Below are 12,643 nucleotides of genomic sequence, written 5' to 3' on the forward strand. Positions count from 1 at the left end.
ACTGGGTGGGTGAGGGCATGGGATGGGCAAGATGACCTGTACTTGTCCTTTCACCTATGTCCTTTGAACCTTGATCTGCAGCCCCCAGCAGCTCCTCCCTAAGCCCAAGATGCCTGGGCTTGTACTCCAAAACTCCTGTAGTGTTCAGGGGCTGCCTGGCACAGTCCACAGCTGCTAACCCAGGCCACTCATGACCAAGGGTTGAGAGTGGTGACTGATGAGCATTGGGACTGCAGCTTGTGTCAGGTGTTCCAGAGGGCTTCTGTTTTAGCTGGACCACCAGAAAACCCAACACTTCCTCAGTATCAAATACCAAAGAAAAGGATTTCTTGTACAGACAGTATGTACTATGTGCCAGGAACATCTGCAAGGATTCTCATCCAATCCTCATAAGCACAAGTTGGCCATGTAGTCCCATTTTGCAGATGAGCAAAACTGTGGCTCAGGTTGGTAGAGTCCCTTGCCAAGTCACTAACTTTGTATGTAGCAGCATTGAAATTTCAAGCCAGGTTTATTGGTGCCTTCTTCACTCACTACCATGCCAAACACTGAACTCACCAACCCCAGGACTGGGTGTCTTGGCTGGTTATGGGACTGGTTCCCTGAAGACCCATTACAATGGCCCTTTGATTTTCTCTCTCTCTTTTTTTATTTTTATTTATTTATTTATTTGTATTTTTTTGACAGAGTTTAGCTCTGTCGCACCCAGGCTGGAATGCAGTGGGTGATCTTGGCTCACTGCAACCTCAGCCTCCCAGGTTCAAGTGATTCTCCCGCCTCAGTCTCTCAAGTAGCTGGGATTACAGGTGCCCGCCACCACATCCAGATAATTTTTTTTTTGTATTTTTAATAGAGATGGGGTTTCACCATATTGGCCGGGCTGGTCTCAAACTCCCAACCTCAGGTAATCCACCCGCCTCGGCCTCCCAAAGTGCTGGGATTACAGGCGTGAGCCACTGCACCCAGCTGCCCTTTGATTTTCACAGGCCACCTGCCATACAGAAACTAATAATAAAGGCTAACATCTACTGAGCAGCTACTATATGCCACAGACTGTGTCTTTTCTTATATTAACCCAGTGAGGTAGGCACTATTATTATCCCATATCACAGAGGAGGAAGCTGAGGCTCAGGGGGTTTAAGATGCCCAAGGTGAGTGGGGGAGAATTCAAAGGCTCCAGAGGCTACTCTAAGGCTCTCACTCTGCCTCCTCACGGCATCCCTCTGTCATAGGTGCCCACCTCCTGGGTACTCTTTGTTCATCAGTCCATAAAGATATCACTGGGGCCAGTTCCATTTTTGACCTAGGCACTGGGCCAGGCACAGTGGCTCATGCCTGTAATCCTAACACTTTGGGAGACTGAGGCGGATGGATCACGAGGTCAGGAGTTCAATACTAGACTGACTAACATGGTGAAACCCCATCTCTACTAAAAAAAAAAAAAAAAAAAAAAATACAGAAATTAGCCAGGCATGGTGGTGCTTGCCTATAATCCCAGCTACTCAGGAGGCTGAGACAGGAGAATCACTTCATCTCAAAAAAAAAAAAAAAAGAAAAAAAGAAAAAACGAAAATATTACAAACATCACTTAAGGCCAGGCCCTGTGCTAGGTGCTGAGATCTTCTCAACCCAGGGTCTGCTCCGACCCCTCTCTTGGTCCTCCCACCTTGCCAGCCCTTCGCCCCTCTCTCTGGATCCTCCATCCTTCCATGGCCTCTTCCTCCCCCAACAGAGCAGCCTCCACCCTTCACCTGGTTGCTTCTTTTATGAAAGACCCCTCCTGCCCCTCTTGTGGAAGCTCTGGCTTCCAGCGGGGTGGCACCCTTGCTCCACCCCACCAAGAATAAGGATGAGAAAGACGAAAGGCCAGATACAGACTTCAAGGCAGCTGGTGGAAAGTGAGCTTGTAGCTGACATCTCCTAGTGATGGGAGGGGGTGTGCCCCTGCTGGCCTGTGTGACCCTTACCAACAGCACCCCAAACCACATTAAAGCACTTGCCTGCTCTGTCCTGGATCCCAAGCCCTCCCTTAACTGGAGTCGCCTCTGGGGGCACCCCCGCTCGCCATCATCAGAGCAAGGGAAAAGAAGGGCCCACTCATAAACAGTGGGCCTGGACAGGCAGGTCTGTGCACACTGGCGGATTTGGGGCATGGGGGACACAGCAGGGCCACCAAGATGAAGGACCCTAATTGGGTGGGTGAGTAAAGAGACACTTGGGCTGACTTCCTAGTCTCCCTCGACTGCTGAGTGAGAACTCAGACTTCTTAACCTCTCTGAGTCTCAGTTTTCTGACCTGATGAAGGGGAAGAATAGTAACTGCACAAATATTTTGAGCACCTGTTCAGAGCCAGGCTCTCTGCAAGATGCTTTCCTCACCAGGTCTCCTTGAAACCTGCAGTGAACCTGTGAGGCCGCTGAGAGATGCTATCATATTATTCCCATCTGACAGGTGAGGGATTCAGGCATAGAGTAACCTTTCTTAGGTCAGCCAGTCAAGGCTGTCTGGCCCCAGAACCCACGTTCTTAACCACTGTGCTCTGTAGCCCACCTGTCAGGGTTGTGGTGAGGTGTCACTGAGCCAGGGGGTGTGACCAGTGGAGAGTGCCATGAGCCAAAGGGTCGTGAGTGTATGTGCCATGAGCCAAAGGGTCGTGAGTGTATGTGCCATGAGCCAAAGGGTCGTGAGTGTATGCACCTTGCACCATCAGGGCACCCTGCACTCTGGGTGAGACAGTGGGATGGATGAGATGACCTCAGAGCACAAAATCCAATCATTCAACAAGGATTTTGAAGATCAGGCCAACAAGGGTGGGGCATGTCTCCCTGCAATGAACCTTCTTCGCTCTTGCTCTTCCCTCGCAGGGATGCCCTCCCCAGCTCAAATGCCACCCCTCCAGGAAGACTTCTCTGACTCTCCTCCAACCCTTCGAGCTGTTTATGCCTCTTCTGAGTTCTTGTCTCACCAGATTTGTACCTTTCTCGTGATCTAGACCACAGATGCCTAAGCATCCTGGCACCCATCTTACTAAATGGCAACCATGTTCTTCCCATTGATCAAATCAGAAACCTTGCAGCCACCCACCTTTTCCAGTCTTTCCTCTATCCCACATGCAAGCCGTCATTAAGCCCTGGCAGCTCGACTTCAGAATATATCCCAAATCTGCCATTCCTCACAGTGTCCTCTCCGAATACCCAACCCAAGCAGCATCAGTTCAAGCCTGGGTTATTAGAGTAGCCTTCAAACTACAAGTAGTTCTGCTTCTACTTTTGCACTATCCTATTTCCCACCCCAATTGATCTACTTAAAATATAAATCAGAGCATGACACCTGCCCAAAACCTTCCTGTGGTAGACAAATAGTTTGATAAAACAGGATAGAGTCCAGAAATAGACCCACATACATAGAGTTCATTGATTTTTGCCAAAGACCCCCAAGGCCATTCAATCAGGAAAGAGAAGTTCTCTTAACAAATGACCCTGAAACAAATGAATAGGCATAAAGAAAAATTGAACCTGGACCCCTACCTCGCACACACACACAAATTAATTTGAAATGAATCATAGATTTAACCATAAAAGTCAGCATCATGAAGCCTCTAAAACAAAACATAGACTTTGTGATATTGATGTAGCAAGGATTTCTTAAAGTGGTCACAAAAAAACTAAATAAAAACTAAATGATAAATTGAAAATTGGTAAATTAGATTTAATCAAAAATTAAATCTTCTGCTCTTACAAAGACATCCTTGAGAAAAATGAAAGGCAAACTATAGAATAAGAGAAAATACTCTCAATACGTATATCTGACAAAGCATTTGTAACCAGAATATATAAAGAACTATGGCAAATCAATAATGTAAGACAACCCAATTTTTTAAAGAAGAAAATATACAAATGGCTAATAAACATGTAAAAATGTACACTACATTATTACTAAAGAAATGAAGTTTCTAACCTCAGTGAGATACCATTTCACATTCATTAGACTGGCTAAAATTTAAAAAACTGACAATACCAGATGTTGACAAGAATGCAGAACAATCAGAATTCTCACGCTTTGCTGGTTGGAGTATAAAATGGTACTACTACTTTGAAAACCTGTCAGCTTCTTACAAAGATAAAAATATTTCTGCTCTTATGACCCAACAATTTCACTCCTAGGTATTTACCTGAGAGAAATGAAAACATATGTCCACAGAAGCTTTATTCATAACAACAGCAACAACGACAGAACTGTAAATAATCTAAATGTCCATAATTAGAAAAATGAATACACAAATTTGTAGTATCTTCATATAACAAAATACTTTTTGTAAATACAAATGAATGAACTCATGATACCTGCATTAGCATGGATGGAGCTCAAAAACATGTTGATCAGGGTGGGCACGGTGGCTCACACCTGCAATCTCAGAACTTTGGGAGGCCGAGGCAGGTGAATCACTTCAAGCCAGGAGTTTGAGACCAGCCTGGCCAACATGGTGAAACCTTGGCTCTACTGAAAACACAAAAATTAGCTGAGTATGGTAGTTCATGCCTGTAGCCCCAACTACTTGGGGCTAACTACTTGAGGCTAAGGCAGGAGAATCCCTTGAACCTGGGAGACAGAAGTTGCAGTGAGCCAAAATCATGCCACTGCACTCCAGCCTAGGCAATAGAGTGAGACTCTGTCTTAAAAAAAAAAAAAAAAAAAAAAAAAAAAAAAAAAAAAAAAACTATTGATCAGTAGAAGCCAGATGACAGAGTACTCACTGTGTGAGTCCATTTATATGAAATTCTAGAACAAAAAATAAATCTCCATTGATAGAAACAGGAACTGTGTTGACCTATGAAGAATGGAAATTGACTGGAAGGAGGCCTCTGCTCGAGTCCTCTACTCAGAGGGTCCTTCCTCGAACACTCTATCTAAAGCAGCCTCTTCCTCCTGGTTCCTTCAACCCCTTCTCTTGCTTTGTTTTCTTACATAACTCATTTCCACCTGCAAGTATATTCTATATTTGCTTATTGTCTGAATCGCCCACAAGCTAGGAATTGAGATTTGGTTTTAGATGTAATGGCAGTCAGGTGAACTGACTTAAAAAATTCATTCTTCATATATTTTTTAACTGTGATAAAATTTACCTATTGGGAAATGAAGGTCCTTCAGTGCACAATTTGACAAATTTTAATAAATGTGAATGCTGGTGTAAACACCATCCCAGTCAAACTCTGGGCATTCCCGTCACCCACTAGAATTTAAATGGCACATGGGCAGAGTCTTTATCTGCCTAGTTCACAGAGTACAGGGCTCAGAACAACCCCTAACATAGTTCTTAATAAACAACTGTTTGACAATTAATTAATTAATGCTTTTCTAGGTTGTTGAGAAGATTAAGTAAGGTAGTGCATACAAAGTGCTTATAGTGACAGGCAGAGCAAATATTCAGGAAATATAAGCTACTGTTATTAATCATCATGGTGTCCCCAACAGTGACCCTGGATAGTGACCACCACAAATTAGGTGTACGGTAAAGAATTAGATGGATAGAGCAAATGAATAAATGGATGGGTAAGCAAACTGGTGGGTTTATAGGTGGGTATGTGGATGGATTGGTGGATGTTTGAATAGATGAATGAATAAAATGAATGCCTGGATGGATGGAAGGATGGATGGATGGATGGATGGATGGATGGATGTTTTGATGGATGGATGGATATTTGGATGGATGTTTGGAGGGGTGGATGAATGGATGGATGTTTGGATGGATGGATGGATGGATGGATGGATGGATGGATGTTTTGATGGATGGATGGATATTTGGATGGATGTTTGGAGGGGTGGATGGAAGGATGGATGGATGGATGGATGGATGGATGGATGGATGGATGGATGTTTTGATGGATGGATGGATATTTGGATGGATGTTTGGAGAGATGGATGAATGGATGGATATTTGGATGGATGGATGGATGGATGGATGGATGGATGGATGTTTGATGGGTGGATGGATGAATGGATGAGTGTTTAGATGGATGAATGTTTGGATGGATGGGTGAATGGATGTTTGGATAGATGTTTGGAGGGATGGATGAATAGATGGATGTTTGGATGGATGGATATTTGGATTGATGGATGGATGGATGGATGGATGGATGGATGGATGGATGGATGAGTGGGTGAATGGGTGAGTGATTGTCTTAGAAAACACCCAGAATTCCTGGGGGAAAGCCAGAGGAGCTTTTCCTTGAGATTCCACAATACTATCCTTGCATCAGGATGCTCAAGAGAGGTAAGGAAGGCAACTTATACGTCCAGGATCTTTTTCATTCCCTGAGCAGATAGACATCACTTTACATTTCACACTGCAGTCTTATCTCCCTCCTCCATTGTCATTTTCAGAGTGTTTCCTCAAGCAGGGTGGTAGCCTATTCTCCCCATTTGTGGGTTAGAAAACTGAGGCCCAACAAGTTGAAATGACTCATCCAAGTCATGCAGCCAGAAAGTAGAGGGCTAGGCATCAATCCTGGGTCTCTGGACTCCTACTCTTTCTCTATGTCCAGGGGTTGACAGGCAGAAAAGTCCAGAGACTAAGAGCATTCCTTTCGGGCACTCTCAGACATTGTGGTCAGAAGCAGGCAAGTAGGGCCAGATTTCGACTGTCTGGAGCTGCTAATGGGCCAGGCTCTGAGTGTCAGGAGCCTGAGGGTGGAAGGAGTGGGGAGGCTGACAGCAGCTGGCTTGGCTTCCGGAAGCAACATCTTAACGCAGCAGTGAAGGAGGGAGTCAGGGACCATCTGCTGCAAAGGCTCTTGTCTGGTGGCAGCTGCCAGGATAGAGCTTGAAAGCAGCGAGGGAGGACCAGATCCTTCCTCTGCCCACCCTCTGTGCCCCTGCCCAGGATCAGATGCACACAGGAGCCCAGGAGCCGGGGTGCCCTGGGTGGAAGAAGGCACCCATCTCTGCCTCACCTCTGCCCCTGGGCTCTGAGCCTCCCTCTGAAGCCCTATGTGCCATCACGCCTTCCTATAGTGTGACCTTGGATAAGTCACTGCCCCCCTGGAGGGCCGGTTCTATGACCTGCACAATGGGTTTTGTGGTAACTTGCCTCATAAGTACCAGAATGGTGTGACCGTCCTAAAAGGAAGTCTAGCGCATGCTTGACACCTGAGAAAGGTTGGTTCCCTCTTCTCTTAGAACCAGCAGGCCCAGGTCCAGGCCTGAAGGAGTAAGGCAGGCCCTTTAGAAAGCAGGGCAGTGAGGAATCTAACCTAGAAGGGAAAGGTGTCTGCCGGGTCCTCCATGGCTCCAGTCTTCTCCAGGACCGGGATGCCCTTCCGCGCCCTCTCCTGGCTGCAGCCAACAATGCCACCCCAGCAGCACTTAGAGCCGCCAAGATTACCCAGGGTCAGACTGCCCTAGACCTGGTTTCCCATCTGCAAATCGACATCTACAGCACTTGAGAGTTCATTTGAAAACCCAGAAACTTACTTGGGCTCCCTGAGCCTTCATTTCCTTATGGCGACAATCTCAAAGGCTGGAAGGCTAAATGAGATTATGCATATGGCACTTCATAGGTCCTGGCTCTTAGGACACGCTAAACAAATGTTAGCCATCAAACCTGCCACTGCCTGATGTTCCTAATGGCCCTGTGTGTTAGGCAAGGGGTATCATTGTTCCCATGGTACACTTGTGAAAGCAAGGGGGAGCCACTCATCCAAGGGCACACAGAACGATTAGAACTCAGCTCGCAGGTCTCCCAGGCCAGTGGCCCTTCCACCTGACTGACTGGCAGATGCAGCTGCAGAACCAGCCCTTCCCTTCCCAGCTATTCCCCTACCCCTTGGTGCAAGCCCTGCTCTTCCCATGGATGCTTCCCTAGACCCATGTGGCATTTCAGATGTCTTGCTCATGGTTTAATTAATAGTCCTTTGATTTCATTCTCAGAGAATGAAGTTGGCAGTGCTTGGGAGACCACCCACATCTGCCAACTGCTCTGATTTCTGTTCTGAGAGCTTTGAGTCAGAAAAAGAGGTCTGGGGACCAGCAAGGAAAGGTGGGGGTGATCCCAGGGCAGCCCTAGGGCCTCAGGACAAAACTTTTCCACCCTTAGAAGATGTTTACACAGAGTAGCACAAAGCATAGAGTACCAAACAAAACCCTCACCCCTTCCTCCGGCCCTGGAAGCTCTATGGGATCTGTCTTCCAACCCTCTTCCCTACCTGACCTGCCTCTGTCCCATGCCCTGGCTGTTCCCTGTGCCTGGAATATGCCTCACAGGCTTCACAGCTCAGCTTAAATGTCACCTCCTTGGAAGAGGCACCCTGACCACTATCTGAGGATGTCACCCACTAACTCTGAGCCCCCTCCCCTGGGTCTAGTGATCTGCATGGAGCACGGTCACTCTCATCCTGTTTTGCATATGTGCTTGTGTGCTTACGCACTCTCACCCCTACTGAAGTGGGAGCTCTGTGTCAGCAGGCACTGGGTCTTGTTCACCATATCCTCTGCTCTGCTCCAAATGGCTGGCTCCCTAATTATTGTTGAGTGAGTGAGTGAATGAATGAATCTGGGGAAAAGAGTGCTGGCAAGAAGGTCAGGAAACATGGGTAACTGGTTCTGTGAGTGACCTTGGATAAGCCTCTACATTATCCACAGAGTTCTGTTTCTCAGCTGAAATGACGAGAACAGACCCAATGATCCTGAGTGGCTCCTCCATCCCTGATATTCTCAGGCATTGTTCAGAGGATAGCCATGGCCTTGGGCATCTTGGCTTTCAAGTTCAGAGATATAAAGGGACTGAATAAGAGGTGATACAAGGAAGTGGGGAAGAGAGCCAGGGAGGCTGGGTACAAGGAAGGAGGTGGTCTTCTCACACCATGTCCATCCCTACCCAGAGGTTCCAGAAAAATCCCACTGGGAAGATTAACCTGTTAGAAACAGCACTGAATCAGGAGGAGGAGACCCACACCTTGATCTTGGCTCTCCTCAAAGTGTGACCTTTTTCAAATTGCTTCATGACTCTCTGAGGCCCAGTTAACTCAGCTGGACAAAGGGACTGATGACACCAGAAATGCACCTCCCAAGGGGGTAGCGTGGGTGGGAGTTGGGGGTACCTCAAGTCTGGCTGCTGGCATAGGCTGCTCCCCATCAGCAGCCTAGTAGCACCTGCCCCAGGTAAGTTTCCCTCCCTGACCCCACCGTCCACTGGGCCTCTCTGATCTTTTCCCTCATGGTACTGGCTTGTACTTCTCGGTTGTCTGTCTTTCTCCCCTACTGATGTGTGAACCACCCAAGGGCAGGAATTGTGTCCTATATAGACCATTGACTCCCCAGGTCCTAGAGAGCATCTGATTCATTGCATGGGCTTAGGGAATATGTCTGAATGAATGCAGGTGTGAATGAATGAATGAATGAGCACACTGAGCTTCTAACAGAAGCAGCTGATCCCAAGGATGTTGATCGCTAGACTAGAACTTTCTCTTCCGTGTACGCTGTCCCTCCTTTCCTTACTCTCTCTGACCTGGCCTTTCTCTCCCTACAGTTGCCCCGAAAGGACCCAAAATTGTGATGACACCCAGCAGAGCCCGGGTCGGGGACACAGTGAGGATTCTGGTCCATGGGTTTCAGGTCAGCCTCTCTCTGAGCATCTGGGAGGGTGGTGGGGGGTGGTAGAGGCATCTATCCAGCACCAGCATTCCTGGCGGTCCTCTCTAACACCCTTCCCTCGATCCCCAGCCACATCCAGTGGGTTTCAGTTTCCCAATGTGTAATTGAGAGAATCGGTTCCCACGGGGAATGGCAAAGAGGTACATGCATGTTTCACTCCTCCATCTAGAACTCAGAGTAAACCTAGCTCTTCAACGAGACATTCTCTTCAGTCCCAGACTCCCTCTCCTCCTGGAGTTCAGGGCAGCCATTTGCAACCCATCAGATGAGAATGCTGTGCCAGCCCTGGCCAGGCATGCCCATGACCCCTTGCTGCTCTGGCAGAATGGGCCCTCCTGTGACCCAACTCTCCCCTGCTCTGGCCAACAGAACGAAGTCTTCCCGGAGCCCATGTTCACCTGGACGCGGGTTGGGAGCCGCCTCCTGGACGGCAGCGCTGAGTTCGACGGGAAGGAGCTGGTGCTGGAGCGGGTTCCTGCTGAGCTCAATGGCTCTATGTATCGCTGCACTGCCCAGAACCCACTGGGCTCCACCGACACGCACACCCGGCTCATCGTGTTTGGTATGGCGCTGCTCAGCTGGGGACTGGGAGAACAACCACAGGGACGAGTCCTGGCTGGGAAGTATCCCCAGGAGGAGGAAGCAACAGGGGCCCAAATCCCCTAAATTTGCCCTGGGAGGGGGCCCCACTGGGAGGCAGGGTCGTTCGGTGGTTACAACTATAAATAAGCTTCGGACTCAGAAAGAACATTAGGCAAACTGCTTAACCTCTCTCACTTCCTCCATCTGCAAAAGGGGGCTGATACTATCCAGCTCCCCTGGAGGTTGTGTGGCTGCACTGAGACACTGCATGTGATACCTCACAGCAGGTGCTGGGTAAAGGGCCACTCCTTTCCTGAGCTCTGAATGCCATCCATTCTTTGGTTCTCTTTCTGTTTCTTTCCAACAGAAAACCCAAATATCCCAAGAGGAACGGAGGACTCCAATGGTAAGTCTTCACCCTCAGGACTTTTTGCTTGAAAGAGAGTGGCTTTTGAGGCACCAGAAAGCTGTGGTCCCCCACACTTCCCATGTGCATACCCTTGTCACTCCCCGACCCCTCAGGCAGATCATTGCCCTCTAGCAGGGCAGAGTCAGATTCCAAAGTGGGCAGAGGTAGGGACTGAGGCAATAAAGGGGGACTCAGCCTGCCAAAGCAGCCAGCTGAGATTTCTGGGGCCAACTGTGCCCCATCTACTGTCCATGGCATCTCTGGCCCTCTTAGCTCAGAGCTCGGTCTCACTGTCCATGGCATATCTAGCTCTCTTAGCTCAGAGCCCGGCTGCTCTGACTTCAGAAGGGTGTGTCCAGCCTCGACCGTGGGGCTGCGTTCTGAGGCTCTGAACCACTCCATGGGGTGGCTGGGAGCATCGATGGATGTCTCAGTGCAGGCCCTTTATACTGTCCTCCCTGGGCTGCCCCCAACCCCCAACCTGCTCTAGCCTGAGCACCATTCCAAGGGGCCCAGACACTGCTCCCAGGCCTGCCGCACCCCCGCCCTACATGGAGCCAATCTCACAGTTCACAATGGAGGCTCCCACTCTTGGTCCTCACTGCACCATCTTCATGGCTTCTAGGAAGTCTGACCACAGCCCAGCAAGCCTAGGGGTAGGGGAGGGGATCATGGACAGTTAGGTGGCCAGGTGGCAGAGCTAGTCTTCAAACCCAGTTTTTCCTGATGCTGAAATCCGGCGTCTTTGCTGGGGACCTGGAGGCTCTGCTGTTCTGGAACAGGGTTGGGTCTGCAGGCTCTGACCCTTTTCCTGCCTCCTGGCACAGGTTCCATTGGCCCCACTGGCACCCGGCTCACCTTGGTGCTCGCCCTGACAGTGATTCTGGAGCTGACGTGAAGGCACCCGCCCTGGCCACTCCTCGGGCACTGACATCTCCGCGACCGGTTTTCATTTCTTTTCTAAACTATTTCCAGTCTTGTTCTTAGTCTCTCTTTCCGTCTGTGTCTTGGCTTCTTCAGTCGGTTTAATTAAAACAAACAGAACAATTTTCCCCACCTCGGTTTGTGGCTCTGCATTCTTTATCTACTCAGTAGCAGCAACCGGGCCCCTCCTCCTGGCATTCAGTACTGGGACAGGCACTGAGAGGGGAATGGCAAGGGAGATGGAAGGCATGCTCTTCCCAGATGAACAGTGGACATGGGGCTCACTATCTCACTCAAGTCCTAGCATCCAGGTGTGGAATGTGGCCAGAGACTTGAGAAAGCCAAATTCCTCTGGGCTAAGTATAATAGTCAGCTGTTGCCACAATAATGCTGTGTAACAAACCAGCCCAAACCTCAATGACATGCAGCAACAAGCATTTGTAATTATGTTCATGTTCAGGTTAAAGTGGTTCAGCTGATCTAATCTGGGCTCAGCTGGGCAGTTCTGCTTCAGGCAGCAGGTCAACTGGGCTGGACTCCAAGCTGTGGGTTGGGTTCAGGCCTCCTCCATGGGTTGGTTGGTGTCATGGGTGTTTGTCTGGGGCCCACACTAAAGGGGAAGTGACTACCTGACATTTGATCCTCTTATGGTACATCACCAAAGCTCAAGAAGAAACTCAAACCATTCAAGCACGTTTAAGGCCTCTGCCTGTGTCATGCCCATGAACACTCCTTTAGCCAAAGCAAGTCACATGGCCAAGGCTGACATCAGTCAAGGTCACATGTATGTCAGTGGTAGAGGTTTCTCAGAACTTTCTACTCAACCACTACAAACTCGTCAGGACATTCAGCTATTAACTCAGAGAGAAGGGCCAAGAGTCTTTGGAGAGGGGTGGGGCTGGCCCCTCTGAGCCATGGTCAAGACTTGCCATTCACCAAGAAGAGCCCATGGAAGATTGTAAGCAGTCTGAATAGGATAGGCCCTGCTACAGTAACATATTGAGCCCAGAGTCTTACGGCCTTAACACAATTGATGTGGTTTGGACCTGTGTCCCCATCAAATCTCATGGTGAAATGTAA

At 48.7% G+C, this 12,643-nt stretch overlaps 1 protein-coding gene across 1 annotated transcript in view; it reads left to right on the top strand.

Annotated features, from left to right (window-relative positions):
- IGSF21 (immunoglobin superfamily member 21) overlaps nucleotides 1-11,695 on the top strand; it is a 269,151-nt gene extending 257,456 nt beyond the window's left edge. Inside the window, exons 7-10 of the mRNA XM_030912584.1 lie at nucleotides 9,524-9,609; nucleotides 10,018-10,210; nucleotides 10,598-10,636; nucleotides 11,467-11,695. Coding sequence (XP_030768444.1) covers nucleotides 9,524-9,609; nucleotides 10,018-10,210; nucleotides 10,598-10,636; nucleotides 11,467-11,537 — 389 coding nt within the window. The 3' untranslated portion in view covers nucleotides 11,538-11,695. The remainder of the gene's footprint in view (nucleotides 1-9,523; nucleotides 9,610-10,017; nucleotides 10,211-10,597; nucleotides 10,637-11,466) is intronic.
- Nucleotides 11,696-12,643: the final 948 nt, after the last annotated feature.

This window comes from Rhinopithecus roxellana, chromosome 12 (genome assembly GCF_007565055.1).
Source record: "Rhinopithecus roxellana isolate Shanxi Qingling chromosome 12, ASM756505v1, whole genome shotgun sequence".
Taxonomy (NCBI): domain Eukaryota; kingdom Metazoa; phylum Chordata; class Mammalia; order Primates; family Cercopithecidae; genus Rhinopithecus; species Rhinopithecus roxellana.